The following is an 18,811-nucleotide window of genomic DNA, read 5'->3' on the forward strand; positions in this document are numbered from 1 at the left end:
CCTATTATATTTAAAAGCTCAAGAACCATTCACAAGGTATCTATTCCTTGTGAAATGAAATTTGTTTTTATTGCTCATTGAATATTTTGGGGATGATCTAATCTAAAGTGATCTGAACTGAATTATCTGAAAATCACTATTTCTGAAATATGATTTACATTTGGTTGCTGAAAAAAATCCCAATGAAAGAAGAACCATATGAAGAAGAAAATATCATTTAATGAAATCAAGTTGACACAGGAAAAATGTTAGTACAATATCAAAGCTAAATTTTTTCTGGAATATTGCATTTTTTTAACTGTCTGATGAGTATCCAATTCAGTTTGCAGAATAAGATTTTAAGAATCAATAGTAGTAAATTCCATGGTTTATATCTTCTTTTTTATTAATCTACACAGTACTTTACTGTGTGTCGTTCCAAGTCAAATATCTTCATTTACAAGAAAACAGTGTGATTATTTATCCTGTCTTGGAAATAGTGAAATGAGCTTTTAGGAAAAATGTTTTTCGTGGATGAATCAGACACATGGGACGTGAAAACACTTTTATCATTCAAACGTTAACATTGAAATTTCATCTTTGTAGAGAGGAGCTACGCTAAGCTTGCAATTTTATTTTTAACAGTTTTGGCTGAAACACTTCCTTACATTATTGACACATCTGACAAATTAAGGCATGTGAGATGGGCTTTTTAAAAGTGGATAAGCTACTTTATTATAACTTTATATTACACTGCAGTAGATAATATTATTTCCATATACAAGGTCTTAAAAATAAATTCATACCTCATTACTTTGTAAAAAAAACACAAGTGGTGCTTCATTTGAGTGATTACTAGAACTCTCAAACAAATCACTTGAAAGGAACATACAGTGAAGGAGAACAAATCCAAAGAAAACAACAATGTAGTCACTGATAAAGTACTGTAACATTCACATTCCAGACAGACAGATTTACATCTGTGCTAGTAAAACCTTCAACCTATTCAAAGGATTTCAGAACTGGAGCTCAAAGAACCAGACTCAGCACCCACTGTTCAGAATTCTGCCAACGGAAAAATAAGAATCATATTTTTCTAAGACAGAAGCATTAATCAAATTTATACACATTTAAGCACCACTATTAGGTATTCCATTCTGGAGATTCATTCAGTATTTGTAAGACAAATATAAACAACAATAATAACAATATACATAATGAAATCTTCCACTAAATATATTTACTGACATTTAATATTTTGCGTCAAAGATTTATGTGAGAGAATGACATTTGCAAAAATAATTTGTTCTGATTTGTTTAGGTTGTTTGTCACAGGATGGGAAAATGCAAGAAGTCTTAAAAAAGGGTGACAGATAGGAATGCTGCCAGACATTTGGCCTTCAGGGTTAAAATAATAAAATTCCTACTCATTGTCACAAGATTGCATTAGCATTGCTAATACTACAGGAAGCCTGATTGACAGCCCCTGCTTACTATAGGTCAACCGATCATAGACAGTTGAGGTCGTGGGATTGTGATAATGTGAGCGTGTGCATCTCTCATTAAACACAGATATGTGACAGTAGAGGATGTATTCATTGTAGCTCACTGATGTTTTGAACTTTTCTCAGAGTTCACCGAGTTCTTCCAGCATGGCGACATTGTGACATCCATCCTCAAGCACCTTTTAAGAATCTGCAGTGTCAATGTCCTTTATCTTCCACGCCACCTACAGAATACCCTTGAGACAAGGGCATGCACTGCCACAGAATCTTTTACAGTTAGAAGGTCTTTCCAGAGAGAACTGGAAGAGTAAACCAACATTCATGGACTGCGTGGTTGGGGGCTAATGACACACAGTGAGAATGTTTCTGAACTGCTCTTTGTCTTTTTAAGTAATTCCTTGTAAAGACAAATAATTTATAAAAGCATCTGATGTTTCATTATAGTTATGAATTTCAAGTAATTACGACAACGTGTTCTACTACAGAATGGTTACAAATGAAGGATTGCTATTTGTCCCTGTGGCACATTAAAATCAGGCCAAACGCACAATTAATATCACATGAGCTTTGCTCTTTCGCAAACCTGGTGCCTCATTAAAGGTTGATATACAATACAGCAGTACAGGAAATGTGTGATTAGATTCTAGATTTTAGACTGTCCTTTTTAAACTTTGAAAGAACTTATGTTCAGCTTAGTGAAGTTCCCAGAATTTTCAAAGGTCTACCAAGTTCTATTAATATAATAAATACTTACTTATACAATATTACTTACTCCCATAATTTCCAGCAGAAATACTCCTTTCATTTCAATGTCAAAGTAATTGACTTACTATGTACTACCCTCAGCTAGCACATCTGAAAGCCATTGTACTAAGCATTCAATACAAATAGCAGCTATAGTGCATTGCCAAGAGGAAAAGTGAGTGCAAAGAGGAGACATTTTCAACTGCCATGGTGCCTTCTTAGAGCCATAATAAAGAGGACTAACAAGACAGAAATATTCATTTGTAAGCACTAAAATGAAACAAAGCAAGTTCAAGGTACAAGTATAAAACAAAAATAATCTCCTCATTACTTGACGCCTCATTTGGGTCAAGAAAAACAGCATGGCACAACTCATCTTACAAGCAGATTTCAAAATCATAGTAAGACCTTTTAGATCTTGAAGGAAGAACGGAAAAGCAGTCATAAATTACAGGTAAAGAGTAATTTTTCTTCTCTTGTATAATATTTTACATAACATAAGCAATTTCAAGACAACACTTCGCCAAATAAAACAATTCAGAATATACTTACAGGATTCCTTTCCACCACCCTGGGGTTGCTTGCAACTGTAGTAAGGTTTACGATTGTAAACACCGAGTTTAAAACATAGGAACAAAACAAGTTCTTGTGGAGTGTAATCCTCTGGCAGCTCAGGCTCCTGGAAGAGAAAAATACTTTCAGCCCACTTGTACTGGAGAAAAATTTATAATGTGGTTTATATACAGTACATTCTATTTGAACTATTATTTCATCTTGGTTCTGCATTGCTTTCTGTAAATTACAGAAGAATACTATTGGTTCTGTGTCAAACAGACAGCTGCAATATTTTAGTCTACTAATATTTTAAAACTTCAGAAGAAAAGAAAAAGAAAAAAATCTCTTGATTTTTTTATGTCATGAACCGCATTGTGTGTAGTAACTGATTTTAAAAGAAGAATATACAGTTTAGCTTATTTTGTCTGGGTTTGCGACTTAATAAAATTATGGGTGATTCTAACTTATGTCTGAAATATTGTTGGAGGAAAGTTTGTGTTGCCAGACTTTAAAGAGTCCAAAATATTTTTCATATGCAGCAACAGCTCATATTATTCTGTACGGATCACATTTTAATTAGCAATGATGTAAACAAAACCATAAATAAATCTACAACATTGATAATCTGGCTTTTATTAACTTGAATAGATTTTCAGATGTTGCATGCAGTCTTAAAATAAGTCTTATAATCTACCGTTAAAATAAGTATGTTAAATACATGTTCAGTTCTGTTTTTAAAAAATATTTTAAAATGCTATTAAATGGCTTTTAGCATCTGGACCTTTCAATACAACCAAGCTATTCCCATAAAATAAATGACAAGAATGAACTTAAAAAGACATTATGTCCAGGTTGCAAAGTGTTCACGTTTCATATTATTTTAATCAAGGAATGAAGGAAAGAAGCACATACAATTATTTTCACAGTTATTAACATAAAATCGTGTACCATTTTTACTTTGACCAGTTTTGTCTTTTGGGAAAAAATAATATTCTCATATATTGCAGCTCTTATCTGATTCATGAAATGGTTTGTTGTATACTGTACCGCAAATAATTAGGGATGGAAATAAAGGCACCTAATGTAAAAAAAACAAAATCAACAAAACACACCAAACTTATTTTATTGCTTCACTTAATTTACATTTCAATTTCAATGATAATGTATATTGGAATAGAACTTGCTTTGCATTTTTTAAATCCTAAAATATTATTACTTTTTTTTTCCTGCAACAAGATTCTTTTATTTGGCTGAGATGGGGGAGTCGTGGAGTTGAGCGAGTGAGCAGAATAATATGAAATCCCAAATGTCCACAGCTTGAGACACACATTACATTCTAAGGGAGGAGAAGTATAGTTTCATCTACTGGTGACCCTTCACTTAAAGAAGGCAACATGTCAAACAGCAACTGTAATGAATGCTTCAGATGCAATGAGAGCAGAATCTCAAACACGCATATAAACATGCAGAATGCTGGCTTAAGGAAAAAAAACATCAGACTGCATGAAAGACTAACTTCCTTTTAAAAGGTCTCAGTACTATTAAGTGTTTGGGGAACAATTTGGTTTTAGGATGAATGAAAAGTAAATCACATCCCAAGCAGAAGTAAGGAGAAACCTACAATAAAAAGCACACCATTGAACCAGGCTTTTGTAAGATATTCTTGTGCAGTATGGAAAAAAAAATATTGCAAAGTGCAAATATTGCCAAATTAAAAATCTTAACAATACAAATAATAAAATAACATATATTTTATATATTTATAGTGAAACAAAGTTCTCTAAAATATCAATGGATAAAATCTGATTGAATTTTTTTTAATTAGTCACCTAAAGTCACTAGATTCACATAAATAACGTTCCCTGAATAAGTATTCACCCCCTTTCCAGTGAGGTTCCATTTTGTTGAATTCCAAATGGTGTATACACAGTTATCAATGTGAATATTTTCACTGAGAACTGAAATGTTCAAACACCTTGAAGGGTGAAAGAAGTTATACTGTATGTCATCAAACACTACGATAAAAAACTACAATAAAACGAAATACAAAATGGTACATCTTTGGAAGGGGGTGAATACTTGTGCAAGGCACTGTTGCTATTATTTGCAATACTGAAAACCAATATTAAAGATTACAGGAATAATAACACAGCTGGTATTGCCTGAATAATTAGTGTAGCTGCTATAGAAAATGGACTACAGTCCTTTGTAGTGCTGTACAACATTGGTTGATTAAAAGAAGTACAAGTCAAGTTCAGATCTATGGGCCTTTAGCTGTGTGCCTCTTTTATAAATGGAACCCACATTGAAAAATCTAAGTCTATGAACAACACTAGTCCATACAATTAAGGCACAAAGTCTTTTTTTCATAATCAATCAGGAACATCAGAGTGGCTTTGACCTTTATTTACTCAGGCCCTGATACATTTGAAACAAAATTTCTCTGACTCATACTAATCATTGAAGCACCACTTAAAAAGTTTCTTCAAAAAAGTAAAGTAAAACACAAAGTAGATTTCTCCAGTGGAGCACAACTAATTACAAAGACATTACATTTTAAAAGAAGGAGGAAAAAATAAGAGAAACTGTTCACTAAGTGCAGTGCAACATGTGTTTGATCAAAAACGAGGTAGAAAACACTATGGCATTGAAAGAATAAGGGTCTGAGGTATTTAGATAATGTTTGAGAGCTGTCTGACACTGTTTTCATAAAACTTTCAACAGCAGCTTTTTGAAACCTACAATTTCACAGAGTTTCCACAAATAATGATTGACATCGAAATGAAACTGGTTTTGATAATGAGATCTGCTGTGTACTAAAGGTAAAGAGATCCATGCATTCAAGAAGTTAGAAAATACGTATCTTTGAAATTCCATTCAAATCTGTTGCCAATTATTAATTTGAACCTTGCATTGTACTTCTTGATGATGTGTCTTTATTAGTAAATATGTGAGGTGATGTTTTATTAAAACGGCACTGATAGCAGTTAACAAATGCTCCACTCTCTGCTAAAGCAGAGATCATCCTTCTATCGTGCCAATTTGGCTTGAAGAGATCTGTTGACTTATTCTTTCAAAAAAACAATGGCATTTAATAAGACACAGTACAAGACAAAGTGTCAATTACTCTCTCCTTTAACATTTTTTGCTGTTTTCTGCAATGCAATGTACAATGTTGTACATAACAAAATATTCAAAACAATATAAAATGTGATTCAGTAATTCACTAATAAACACCATATAGTCAAAATGTCTTAGAGGCTGTTCGGAGTAACTTGCCTAGTTGAGGGAATTGCAGACTGTAAGGATGAGACTTACTTACTGAACCCCCCCTTACTTTCACAAAAAATGAGCCAGGGAGCTGCTGCAAGAGTGTAGATGGTGTGACAAGAAGGGTGTGAGAAAGGTGTCCAAAGGGAAGTTCAGGAGGTGAGATAAAACATACATAGGAGAACAGAAGTGGGCAAGATCAGGCTAAAATAGAATTAAAGCTCTATTAACCATACCTTAATCATGTTAAACCATGCATTACTTCTATATATTGTCTGGCCATGTGAAACAGGGTTCAGCACACTGAGCATATTATAGAAGTCACATCCCTTCCTTGAAACTGAGACAGTATTTAAGACAATATTGAGTGAGGATGAGCTGCACTCATGTTGGTGCCAAATCTCATAAGCTGTAAGACTGGGACTTTGACATTTGAAGAGATTTGACTGCAAACATCACACACTCAGTTCATAAAACTTTCTCATTTGATATGGGGCTTTTTCAATTTTCAGTTAGACTCTGTACACAAATCAGCTATATTCTTTCTCATTCAAGGGACTTTATTCTAAAAGACAAAATAATAACGATAATCATCATCATCTTTATTTTAATAGTGCCTTTAAAAACATTCACCTCAAAGAGGCTTACAATATATACTTGATATAACAAACGCCTGTGTTTTATAATATGTTGGAAGAATTGCTTTGGCTGCTCAAGCTTAAAAACCAGATAAACAGTTTTCCTTAATTTAATTAATGTATCTTCTGTGTATCAAATATTTCAAGCTTGAGGAACAAAGTACAATGCCTTTATAGATCTAAAACTCATTTCCAGAAGAATTGTTGACATTCCAATCAATCTCTTACCTTGCTAAATTGGTCTAATTATTTTATTTAAACTGAAATGTTTAACACTTTTATGCAAACCTGACAAAAACTCCTGCACCTAGATTAAAAAGAGCCTTACAATGATCAAAACTGAGACATTAAAATATTTTTACAAATGTCAATTTGCACTAATGTATAGTTAAAATATTTAAAGTTGATACAGTTTACACTGGAATGAACACCACTAAAATGCACTAGTTCTCTAGCAATTGAATTTTACACCTCTGACCCAGTTATTCCATATTATGTATTAGTGTCTTTATTATAAACGCACTTATTATGCATTAGTATTTCTGTTAAACATCAACAGTGAAACATTTTGATTCGTCATCCAGGTTCCAGAGGTTTTCCTCATGCAGACTCTGTGGTTGAATTGGCAGAATATTCTGAGCAACAGAAGTGTAACAGTTTTTGCTGACAGAAACTCCCAGTTGTATGATGGTGGTTTGAAATTCTCTGCTATGTGGATTATTAATCCATTCACTTGTGTAAGTATTTTGTCAAGTCCCAAACCAATCCAAAAATAATTAGTTATAAAACCACACACAGAAAAGAAAAAATAACATTGTATGAGTTATTTGTAGCTGTCTTAGATTATTCTGAAAAGGTACAGATTACTAACGTATAGAAACATTTAATACCACCAAATGCAGAGTGGCTTGGAACCAGTGGAAACAACTACTGCATACTGAAACACAACTGTATTTTTTGTTGTGTAATGGACATGGCGTGGTTGCTATGGACACGACTGAAGCCAGGCTATCTGTGAGAGACTCGTAGGATGAGTTTGGAGAATGAGATGTCCTTCAACAATAGGCAGACTAATCAAGAGAAGTGAGAAAGCCATCTCTTGGAAGAAAGAGGGTCACCACAAAAGCCTAGGACTCTCCCATCTGTCTGATCCACCTGTATAATTGTTGTCAGGCTGCAGTGGCTACTGCATGAAAATCTCCAGAAGGAATAACCCATACATCTGCATAGTGACTAGTACTCGCCTTCTGCATGAAAGTGATCTGCATCAATAGAGGCAATTCGGGATTAACAAGATGGCAAATGAGATGCAGTATAACATCGCTGCCTTCTGTGGGCTAGAGCATCTGAGATGGGGGTAGGGAGAATAATGAAGTGTATTATCCACTGATAAATGTCATTTTGCCCTTGAAACACACTAAAAAAGAGAGCACATGTAGGGATTTTAAGATCAGCATTATTTTGATTGCTACATTATTCAAGTTGACAAGTGGGATGGTGAAAGTATAACAATATAGGAAAGAATACCTTTTAACACAAGAATGCAGATTGAGGAAACTTTACTGCTCAGCATTATATTAACAATGTACTTGCAGTTTTTCCTATTCCTCCATCCAGAGGTTCCAATTTTCCAACAGGATCACACAGTACTAGAATTACAATACCACAGCCTTGAGAAAGCACTGATCTAGTGTTGCTGGGGTCAGCTTTTACACCTGATCTGAAACCAGCAGAACATCTGTGGGACTAACTTGCCAATGTCATCAACAGGAGAAAACCACAGTCAGCCTCTGCCAGCTGACTGATGCAGTAAAGGAAAAAACCTACAGCAGTCTCTTGTGTTAATGTTCGGGGGGGGTCATACCTCATTCGAATCTTGTAATATTTTCATTGACAGTGTCACATTACCCTGTCAGCTTGTATCATATAGATACAAAAAATTGGGAACCCAATGAAAACTGCTGAAACAGATCAGCACAATACTGATCAAGGGCCTTTCAGTCCCACAGTCCCAAAAGTGTACTACCAGAATAGAGCTGTGGCCATTGTTGTAGAACATGAAAAACCAGCATAATCTCATTTGGATTTATTTCCTGAAGAAGAAATTGGTGATGTCTATTGAATGAAGGTTAATATTCAAGCTATGACTTTTCATTATGTTTAAATTATTTTTAAACATCTCTTTCATTTTTTAACTGTATTCTATCTGTTTGCTTTAACACTTATTTTATTAAAATTATTTCCTAAACATTTCATACTAGATCAGATTTTAAAACCTTTTAAATTTACCCGATCTTTAATTTGAGTTTTTATAATCTACTCGGCTTGATACAGTATATAATGGCCAAAATATCAAGATTCAAACATACCACTCAGTAGCACGTAATCTTGTCTTAAAACTTAGACAGTTTCAAAATTGCTTTTTCCCCTTCAGCACTTCTGGAAATAAATTCAGCAACAAGACATTCTGAAGATCCGCTTGAGGTATGAATTTCCTCTCTATTCATATTATGAATCTGAAGGAAACAAATCTAGGGTTTTGTGTTTGTTGTCAACATTATTGAATGTTTCTGTGTATGCTCAACTGTGTAAGCCATATGAATTGTTCAGTTGAAGGAGCCAATTATCTTTGAGAACCATACCTTTTCAGCTTCAGTATTTACCAGATTAAAGCCAGAAACATGAACAAAATAACCTCTTCTGCTGCTTAAGAGTTCTCACTAATTGTGTACCATATATCGAGAAACATACTGCTGCAGTCAACAGCAATGATACCACCTTATACCCCGATCCTGTCAGATGTTAGAAGCTAAGCAAAACTGGGCCTAGTCAGTATTGGTATGGGAGACCTCTAATGATACCATCTTGCTGCTTCAGGAGGTGTTGGCTTACCAGTAGATGAGACTCTTCCTGCTTTCCAAACCAATTCCCTGGTGACTGCGGACATACAGTACATATGTCTGTCTACATACAGATTTTACACTCATGTTAAGGCTTATTCTGTGTTGTCCTGAACACAAAATGTTATATCAAGGTCTTATGTATTTGATCATTAAAGATAACCATGGCAGTGAAGGCCATGTACATTATGGACTTGCTAAAGTTCCCTATTCTTCTAGAGAAACTGTTTCACATTTGTGTACATGTCCTGCTGTGTACTGGAGCTCTATTAACTTTGCCTTTATAAATAAGAAAGTATTCCGCAGGTAATTCCTTTGGGGCCACACACAATGGAGTTTACCCTGGTTTCCATGGTGTGAAGTAAACAGAGAGCACATGACCCACTCCCCTGGGTGGGACACCAATCCATCAGAATCTTTACCTGCAGCAAACACTGGTCCCTGTTCATACTGCTGGGCGGACTGGAGCCATCAAGGCAAAGTACATCAGTCAAGGTACAACAGCAGTATCTGCAGTAAGAACTCGAACGCACAACCCACCAGCCATGAGTCCAAATGTGCTTATTATTTTATGTTTTCAGTATATATGTTAATAAACTATATATTTTATGATTTTATGTTTCTTATTGACTTCAAAAACAAATGGGGACATTTGTCTTAAAGTGTTCATCTGTCTTTATATGGTTTAATTACTTTATCATGGCGTAATGCATCACTATGTTATTGTCTAGGTAATTTCCATGGCTCATGATACATTTACAATGTAGTCCATTATTAATCTCTACGTTCTGTATATAATGCAATAACAGCTATACAGTACATGTAACTTAACTTAGTGTGCTAACGTAAGCTTTTTTGTACTGTTTACTGTTAATATCAAAATTTAAAATTTGAGTAATGCTTTTGCTTTATCCTTTTTGTTTTTTTACATTCGCCTCTGTAATGGTTTCCAAGCAGCTACATACCTATTGAGCCCATTTTGTGCTGGAGTGTATCCTGCTTTTGAAGAAACATTAATATCTGAACTTGCCGGAAGATTATTCACAAGATGTCTACTGAACCCTTGCCTGTCATGCACAGAATTAACTCTGAGGAGCTTGACTTCACATACTGAACCATGTATAACCCACAAAAACATAAATAAAAGCATGTAATAACCATAACAAGAAGAAGTTAAAACGTGAAGTGTACATTTCAAACCAACAGCTTCTTGCTTTCCTCTTCAAGTTATGTCACGGCAATGTCTTCATACAGATTTTGCATTCATTCTAAGGCTTATTCTGTTAACACTCCTAGAAATATGTGAATGTATTTTATGTTCAAAGATAATAAAATCACAGGTAGTAAAATAATGAGTATTTCCTTCCTGAGAGAGGAAATGAAACATTTAACCTTTCTCACTTAAACAATCACATTTTTCCTGGAAAAAGTGCAGCTGACAGCTTTATGACATTTTACACACACGTAGAATGCTTGACAGTGCTCTTTCATGTAACATTTGGGTGCCATTTCAAACATGATGACATGGAATGAAAGATACTTACTTGAAATAAAAGAATATTGCCAGAGAGATCAAAAGTGATGCTATTGATAAAGCGTGGCCAACTATGGCCATGTAGTACAGAATATAAGCCATCTGTGAAAATAAAGACATTTTAGTTTTTGTTATGTACAATTTCTAATGTAAACTGATTCTTAGCATAGAGGCTGAAACACAGAACTACAGTACACTTCTGATGCTAAGATACAGACTTCTGAGCACATACTGTACAGTGTGGCAAATTTTACACTATAGATTTTGTGTTTTTGTGTAAAAATGAAGCTACCTAATACTATCACAGCACCAGAAGGAAGACTGTAGCGAAATTAATTCATTCTGCCTTTGAACACGTGGCATAAAAGGTTACCTTTGCTACTTTTACTCTTAATTCTCAATTCATACATTATTTCAGCACCATTGATGGGTGAGACAACCCTGATTCAATAGGCCTATTCCTATCAGGCTGATTCAAACTGCCATCTAGCAAGCTGCTCATTTTTGTTAATTAATTTGTTCACTGTTTATGTCTGGTATTATATTCATGGTACCACAGTTCAGTGGAGTGAAATATTTATGTGCCTCTACAGTATATTTAAATAATATTCAGTTCTTATGGTTATAGCACTCCTGTGCCAATTGTGGCAGTTATGAATCATGTTTAGTGGAAATAAATGGTGATAGCCTTTCTTGTGAGGAGTTAAATTTCTGATTCTGAACAGGCTAGGAATGCAATCTGTCATCTTACGATGTGTTTAAAGGGAAGAATCATCGGAAATCCCCATCAATTAGCTTCAGTCTCCCTTCATGAGCTGCCTAAAACAGTATAATACTGATACACATCAATATCACTTGTTGTCTGGGAATGAATCACAATGTGCCACAGTGTCTCAAGGCTTATTCTTATGGATATGCTGTAGAATTCATTCATAAGTAAGATTATGTTACTTATAGAACAGAATGAGATTCTGAATTACATTTACAGTAACTGTTTCATGATTGCTATAGGATATTTATTTGATCTTAAATACAATTCCCAAAGAACAGGAATGGTTTCAAGACTAATCAAATTGAGAATCAAAGGTACCACCTAAATGCCTAATTCAAGCAGATACTTTATAGTAAATCTGGCATATTCTATCTAACCATTCTACAGACAATCATAATAAGAGCATTACAGGGCCATGAAGACTATACATGCATCCTAGATTTTTCTTTCCTTACTGTTTTTCCTGTGTGAGTGCTTTAAGATGTCAGATTTTAGTTATGATGGTTTTTTTTAATTGGGCAGGCTAAGGAAAACTAAATTATGTTCATGAACCCTTTATAAGGGGCGGAGTGGTGGTTCTGTGGCTAAGGATCTGTGCTTGTGGCTGGAAGGTTGCTGTTTCAAGTCCCATAGCCAGCAGAGGAATCCTACTCTGTTGGGCTCCTGAGCAAGAACCCTTAACCCCAACTGCTCCAGGGGCGCTGTACAATGGCTGACCCTGCACTCTGACCCAAGCTTCTCTCCCTGTCTGTGTGTCTCATGGAGAGCAAGCTGGGGTATGCAAAAACACAAATTCCTAATACAAGAAATTGTATATGGCTAACAAAGTGATCTTATCTTATCTTATATTTTCAAAGTATAATAGAGACTCGTGCTCGTAAGTTTGACTGCATATAACATTTGATGTATTTGTCTACCTATTACCGACATATACTGTACCTTCCTATATAGCAGGTTTTAAAAACAAATCATACTTTGTTTAGAAATTATAGCACAAAACAACAGTACAGTCCCTTACCTTTAATTTGTCCTTTGTATAGGCAATACATAATGTATAGTTAGACCATGTTCTGTTGGTCTCAGGATGTCGGAACCAATTGCCTGATTCATTACAATATTTGGTTACTTTCTCTAAAAATAGAAAAATATATAGCTAAATTTTTACGGTGTACTCAAAATGGTAAAGAAATGAACAAGAACACTAGTACTTATCTATGAAACATCCAGTTTCATAGAATAAGATTTCACGGGTAAGACCAACACTGTTTTCAATATCACAAGAATTGGGAAAGTTGCACCTACACCACAGGAACTGCAGAAGATTTAATCTTACACAATGACAGATACTAAAGATCCTAATAAATAATAAAACATTTTATTTGCACTCATCCTAAAAATTATTTGTAAATAAAACACAAATAAAGAAGATGAAAACTATTTTTGGGGTTAGGAAACCTTATTAATGCTAGAGCACCTCCCCCTTTTCAGTTTCCCCAGGTATTCAATTATCTTAGTTATGAGTAAACCTGGCACTTCAGAGTGCGGCACATTTTCTGAAAGGGAAATAATAAGTTCTGTATTTTATTACTTTCCAAAGTACTTTATTATTATAGCAAATTAAATGTATAAGTAATAAGAAATGTTTATGTCATTATGCTAACACATTGTTAGAGTGAAAATATACAATATATTGTATGGATTTTGCTCTGTAGTTTTTTTTCCCTTATGATGTTAACACAGCTACCTCTCTTCATTTTTAGACTGTAAATAAAACAATGAAAGATATTGTGACAGGTTTAGTTATAAGTTTGCTAAAGTATTCTTAGTTTTAGGAAAACATTGAAAGTCTCACCAGTGGAGTCAAAATCTGGGAAATAGGTTGGGCAATTCTGTGAGGTGTATGTCCCAGCAGGGGTGTCCTCCCAACACAACCACCCATCCCAGGTCCGGTTACAGTACGGACCTTCGGGATTCACAAGAAGACAAATAAACAAAATGCTTTTTCCTTCTTTTTCACAACGCTTAATCAGACATTTCTGTGTTCTCACAGCACAGCATCAGTTAGCCTGTCAACCCATCCTAAGATACACTGTACAATATTGTGTACATATTGGTCACCATGATACAGTATAAAAATCTGTGCAGCCAGATACTGTACATTCCCCTTCTCTAAAGAATACTCTACACTGACAAGATAACAGAACTGAACCTTGTTAGTGATGAACAGACAAGACTACAATGGGACCCGATTCATGCCTTCACAATCCTCAAAGAAGATGATCAAATCAATCACATGCAGTTCTTCGAGGCCAGAAGCGAAACCAGAGGACCCGTGTGAATTGCATTTTAAATGGAGAACAGGAGGCACTGGAACAAAGTGACACCCCGGCTTCTTTCAGGACACGAGTGGATGAGTCCCCGGATCAATTAGCTGCAGAAAAATCCAATAAAGGCCTCTTCTTGTGTGCAGCCACTCTTATGTTCTCGGTTTCACGTTTGTTGTGCTTAGAGGAACATCAGACAGAAACGTCACGGTGGAGACCAGGAGACTAACTGAGAGAGTTAAGGAGTCTTTGGATATTTTGTGTGAAAATGATTTCATTTGTGTTATACTTGTGGTGTTATTGAACGGATGTTCAGGTCAGGGTCAAATTCTAATGTTGCACTTCCTCTTCCTTGCACATTGAAGCTCTCTGGCTGTGCAGTGCGCCACGTGCATCCTCTCGAGCTCCCCTCCTTCCTCCTCAACATCGCCCGTGCAGCAGCTCTCCCCGGCTCGGCCTGCCGAAGTGGGGGGGTGACCATGCCCAGGACCATCACTTTCTCAGCCAGGCGACTTCAAGCCAAAGCACAAAGCACAAAGCACGCTATCTTCTTGACAGCCTGTTTCAGCATTATTAGAATTTGACCAAGCAACTGAATTTTCTTCAACACAATTGCTAGTTGATACTATAGTTGATACTGCTTTCATGAACTAAACCACTCAAAAATGAGCCAGCCTTCTAAATAGATGCAAAATAGTATCATGTACAAATTAAAAAGGGCAGCAACTCTGGCTGGTGGATTTGAAAAAGAATCTTAAATAGGTCCACCAATATGAAAAAAACACCCTTAATTTAGTTTAAATGCCTTCAGGGCTGAATACCTGATAGGTTTTGGTTCTTCAAGCTGGAATCTCATGGTGAAGGTTGTTATAAATTTATCATTCATCCCAAAGTTAAGTACAGAATTGTCTGTCAATATAGAGTAGATAATGCATCAAAACATTAAATTACAATAATTTATAACATAACTTTCCCCCTGAAAAAAAAAGCAAAAAAAAAGCTGTTACCTGTTTTATTGTAAGGCTGATCTCTATACATTTTTTCAAAGCATTTGTATTGAGCATCAATAATTTTTTGCCTTTCCTCAGCTTTCTGCCTCACCAGTGGACTGACAACAGTTTCTGCTGTTGGTTCTGTGTATGTTTCTGTAGCACAGCTTGTAGTTGCCCTCTGTGAAAAGAAAGCCATTTCATTTTCCTGAATGAAAATGCAGGAGGTTTGATAGAAACAAAAAAAGCACAATCACCAATGTAACAGGAGGCTGATGTACTTTGTTGTCAGTCAAAAGATGACTGTTACGGAGTGCATGCGTTGTGAAATACTGCATTTTGAAATATGCTACTGTTCGTATACTGTATGTGGTGCATACATTTGCACTGCTAAGACATGATTAGTTGCTGAATGTTTGCAGGACAATTCCCTTTGGTGACTTTAACAAAATAGCGATAACATTAAATTAATTCAACACAACATAAAAATGCAACAGCACTGCCAATAATATTTTTATGTAATTGATAATAATGCTGTACTCCTCCAGCTTTGAGAAAAAAAGCAAATGAAAAAACATGAAACATTTTCTTCAATAATGACATTCATTAATTCATTCATTAATTAGGAAATGCTGGAATGTCTGAATTATCCACATTGGTCAAAAAGTGGATGAACCCCTTTACACACAGTAAACGCAAACACATATACTGTTGAAGAGCGATGTTGAGTGATAAGACGGGTCTGAATTATTCCTGAGTGGGTTGGATAATTGGGACTGCTGCCGGTGATTTCCAAACAGCGCCAACTGAGTACCGAATAAGAGCTGCGTGATTTCCATACTTCAAATATCTGATGCACTGGAAGATATTGTAGAAAGACAATGGAAGAACGTAAAAAAAGCTTAACTTTCAAAGTCCTGAAAAATTAGAGAGAGGATGTGAGGATTCTTCATACAAAAACAGGTAATATTAGGGACATGCCCAGAGCCTCAGCTAAACAACTGCCCTCTGTTCTCTTTTCTGTCAAATAAATAATATGAAATAAGCTCAGGTGCATTTGGCTCTCAGGGCAGTTAAATCAAAGTTCAGAGACGGCTTTCCAGTTTGAATCTTTCAACAATCTGCACTTGTTTTTCAACTCTTTGAACTTTTTTCCTGGCTCCGCACAACTGTGCAGATGATTCCCTGCCATGATGGGCTCACAGAAAACCTTTCTGTCAGTGACAGGAAAGGCAAATAAAATATTTTTAAAGCCAAATCAAAACAAAGTGGGTCTCCAAAATATACTTCATTATTTAATTTCAATGTAGCTGTAAACCACCTAGAATTCTTTTAATTTCCCATCACAGCTCTCGCAGCTCATAGCCTAATATTCAAACACCTCAGAAATCAGACAGGCCACAAGAGAAAACTACAGATTCATAAAACATACATACATGTTTTCACACTGACAATTTATATAAACAAATAAGGAAATTTAGGATGTAATTGTATGTACAGTATTCATAAATACTGGTTGTTGGCAATCTTATTAGAGATAATATTATTCTACTGTATATGTATAGTATATTAATCTTCAGAATTAGCTAGATAAAGAATGCAAGAACTTAAGGCACTTTATTTCTATTATGATCAGTTTGTTAAATTTTCTTTAAACAGAAAACCAGCTCCAGAAAGTCTCCTCTCTCCTTTGTTCTTCATCTGGTGATTAGAAATGTTGCTCCCAGCTTATGGTGATGATTTCCTGGGCAGCTTTCCAGGGAATAAAACCTGTTTCCAATCACTTCCCAAGTTTTCCAGCTGACAACACATAACTCTTATCTGATGACCTAGACACTCAGCTTTAGACAAGCGGATTTGTTTTCCTTGATTTCAAGCCTAATCTAACATGACTCTTTCTTTTTCTAAAGAGTATTGTTGTCCCATGTAGAAGTTTAGCAGCCGTACATATGATGTCACTCCAAACATTGAAGTAAATGACGTCATACATACGACCACCAAGCCACCACGCATATCAGCCTACACGTATTCAGGATGAAGAAAGGTTACCCAGAGGTGCAATATTTATGCAATAAAAAGCTTCTTAAAAAAAAGAAACACTCACACAGTGCATGTGTTGAAATACAGTATGTGCCTCCTAACATACCAACACAGTGACAGGGACATCCATTCACACAGAACCTGTACAGCTTTGTGTCATCGATGAAAAAGAGCAGCCCTTCTTGGAAATCAAGAGGCCAGGGTATATCAGATCTGAGAGTGCCTTTCTCTTACACATCATTGATTCATTGTCTACGCTCAAAACCTCTCTTCCCTGTTTCTTGCTGTCACTATATACAGTAACAATTTTCTTGGAAATGTATAACAATTTTATACAGTAACAAATAATAACATTATTTGTTATTCAAAGCTGATTAAAAAATTTGACATTAGCAAGTTGATGCATGAGTAGACAGAACTTGAACAAACTGACTCACAAACATATCGGGGCTGCTTTTTGTGAAAGGTTATAGTTCAGTGTGTGTCTGCTTTAGTGAATGTGAATGCTCATTAAATACAGTATACATTCATCGCTCTTCCAGATCACCAACTTCAACTCAGGCAGATTAATTACATTCTATTTCTATGTTGTTGTGCAGAGATAAGGGACAGGGTAATTAAATTTAAGATTAAAAGTAATGATTGGAATGCTTTTATTTCCTTGATAAAAATCAATTGGGAATGTATATTGCATGTACTTAATGTATAGAAGACAATCTAATGTTTGTGCACTTCAGACTGTTGCTAGCTTTAATAAGTAGAGGCTACATTTCTGTGGTAAAACAACACCAATGCCATTTGAAAAATTGATTTGTTTTTCCATTTTACCATCTTAACATGTAGAAATAAAATACTGATGAAACAAAGTATAAAATAGAATTAAACAAAAACCGAAAAACAAATGTTGCATGTTTTCCTAGCTTGTAGTTACAGCAGCTTTTACAATAGTTACTAACCCTAATATGTAAAAATAATAATCTTGGGGGAGATCAAAAAAGTGTTGCCTCTAAAAGCTACTATTTAAATGTAAGGATTTCATTAATCTTACCCGTTTCAGTATTTGCTGAAACAGGCAGATGCTGTAAAATATATTACCAGCCTAAGCATCTTTAGAAAATTATTCATATTACTTACCAAACCTAGTGTTAACGCTGTAATGAGCCAGTGCATGCCTTTTAATTCCATCACTGATTGAGCTCAGATTGACCTGACAACAGAAAAAAAAAACACACAGTATGCATGAATGAGTCAGACAGACTGATACACTTGACCACAGAACAAACCATGTAAAGATTTTGTGTTTACTTTGTTTACAAGTAAACATTGCCAAATATTTTTGTTCAGTTTAAAAACGTTTTGTAAAACATGGTTGTGAGTGAAGTAAAGTACAGTAGATGTTATTAAGAATACACAGAAGGCAAATTATTTGGCACATTCTTAATTCAATACAAGCAAGGCATTGTAAATAAACTTCCTGTTCCTACAAAAGCATCGGTAACAGTTCCTATAAAAGGTCATGTCTGTAAAAAAACATAACACTCTGAGATCATACTGACATGTT

The 18,811-nt window shown here is 35.2% G+C and overlaps 1 protein-coding gene across 1 annotated transcript in view; it reads right to left on the reverse strand.

Annotated features, from left to right (window-relative positions):
* Nucleotides 1-18,435, reverse strand: part of calcr (calcitonin receptor) — a 32,321-nt gene extending 13,886 nt beyond the window's left edge. Inside the window, exons 1-6 of the mRNA XM_088929289.1 lie at nt 18,385-18,435; nt 15,229-15,391; nt 13,750-13,860; nt 12,916-13,028; nt 11,136-11,227; nt 2,781-2,907 (exon numbers count right to left, since the gene is read on the reverse strand). Of these exons, the coding sequence (XP_088785415.1) occupies nt 2,781-2,907; nt 11,136-11,227; nt 12,916-13,028; nt 13,750-13,860; nt 15,229-15,391; nt 18,385-18,435 (657 nt within the window). The remainder of the gene's footprint in view (nt 1-2,780; nt 2,908-11,135; nt 11,228-12,915; nt 13,029-13,749; nt 13,861-15,228; nt 15,392-18,384) is intronic.
* Between the last annotated feature and the right edge of the window lie 376 nt (nt 18,436-18,811).

The sequence above is a fragment of the Atractosteus spatula genome, chromosome 12, assembly GCF_055471065.1.
Source record: "Atractosteus spatula isolate fAtrSpa1 chromosome 12, fAtrSpa1.hap1, whole genome shotgun sequence".
Classification (NCBI taxonomy): Eukaryota; Metazoa; Chordata; class Actinopteri; order Semionotiformes; family Lepisosteidae; genus Atractosteus; species Atractosteus spatula.